The sequence below is a fragment of the Podarcis pityusensis genome, assembly GCF_964106645.2.
Source record: "Podarcis pityusensis genome assembly, chromosome: 2".
In the NCBI taxonomy this organism is placed as follows: domain Eukaryota; kingdom Metazoa; phylum Chordata; class Lepidosauria; order Squamata; family Lacertidae; genus Podarcis; species Podarcis pityusensis.
In genome coordinates, this window is record NC_138029.1 from 19971200 (window position 1) to 19972132 (window position 933).

General features: G+C 41.3%; 1 protein-coding gene across 1 annotated transcript in view; it reads right to left on the bottom strand.

Moving 5' to 3' along the window:
* Positions 1-933, bottom strand: part of LOC308471530 (uncharacterized protein C17orf67 homolog) — a 5692-nt gene extending 4759 nt beyond the window's left edge. Inside the window, exon 1 of the mRNA XM_080995569.1 lies at positions 813-933. Coding sequence (XP_080851695.1) covers positions 813-861 — 49 coding nt within the window. The 5' untranslated portion in view covers positions 862-933. The remainder of the gene's footprint in view (positions 1-812) is intronic.

Below are 933 nucleotides of genomic sequence, written 5' to 3' on the forward strand. Positions count from 1 at the left end.
GTGTGTATGTGCGTGCAAGCCCCATTGAAATGAATGGAAGGCGTGCTCTGAACAGCTCTCATTCATTTCAACACAGTTTGTGCAGGAGAACCATCCTGGTTAATATTGCACTTCATCATCTAAAGGGCTGCTATGCAAGATAAAGGCATTTATTTATTTATTTATTTATTTGATTGATTGATTGATTGATTGATTGGTCTGAGAGCCTTATCTAGGCAAAGAAACAGCATGGATCACTGATCAAGAGCTGCAGTAAAATACTGGCAATTAAAAAAAACAGGTTTACAACTTTAAAGGACCCTGTGCAACGTTTTGTGGAAGTTAAGTGCGTTGAATTCAAAGGCAATCGCTCCCAGGTAAGGATGCATAGGATTGTAGCAGCACAGTGAGATCTTAAGCATATTTACCCAGAACAAGTACGTAAACCCTAGTAGGAAGTGTGTTCAAGAGAACAGCAGCTAGCGGTTTGTTTACTGAGCTGTGACTCTAATATCCACAGGATGGATCTCTTTCAGACTGCAATCCTAAGAACACTTGCTGGGAAAATAAGCTCCGTTGAATTCAGCGGGGCTTACTGCTAAGTAAACATGCGCAGGAATAGGGCTGATATTGATCTCTATAGATTATCTTCCACACTAGCCTGGTTGTCAAGCTGTCAAAATTAAAAGGCTGCAGTGTACACCACAGTAGGAAGTTCAGCCAGAATCGTGGAGAAAATTTCAGTAGCAAAATACAACAAGCCAGTCTGCTGTCTAGAGCTCCCGACAGAATAGTACATATTCCCTTCCACCCCCATTGCTAATAATACCTACCTACAAAAATGGTTAGAAGGGTCAAAACAATAACAAAAGCTGTCTTCATTTTGATTCTGCTGCTTCTTAGTCTGCTCCTCCAAAATGAATTACCCCGACGGAGGTATTAGCCTACTTGAGG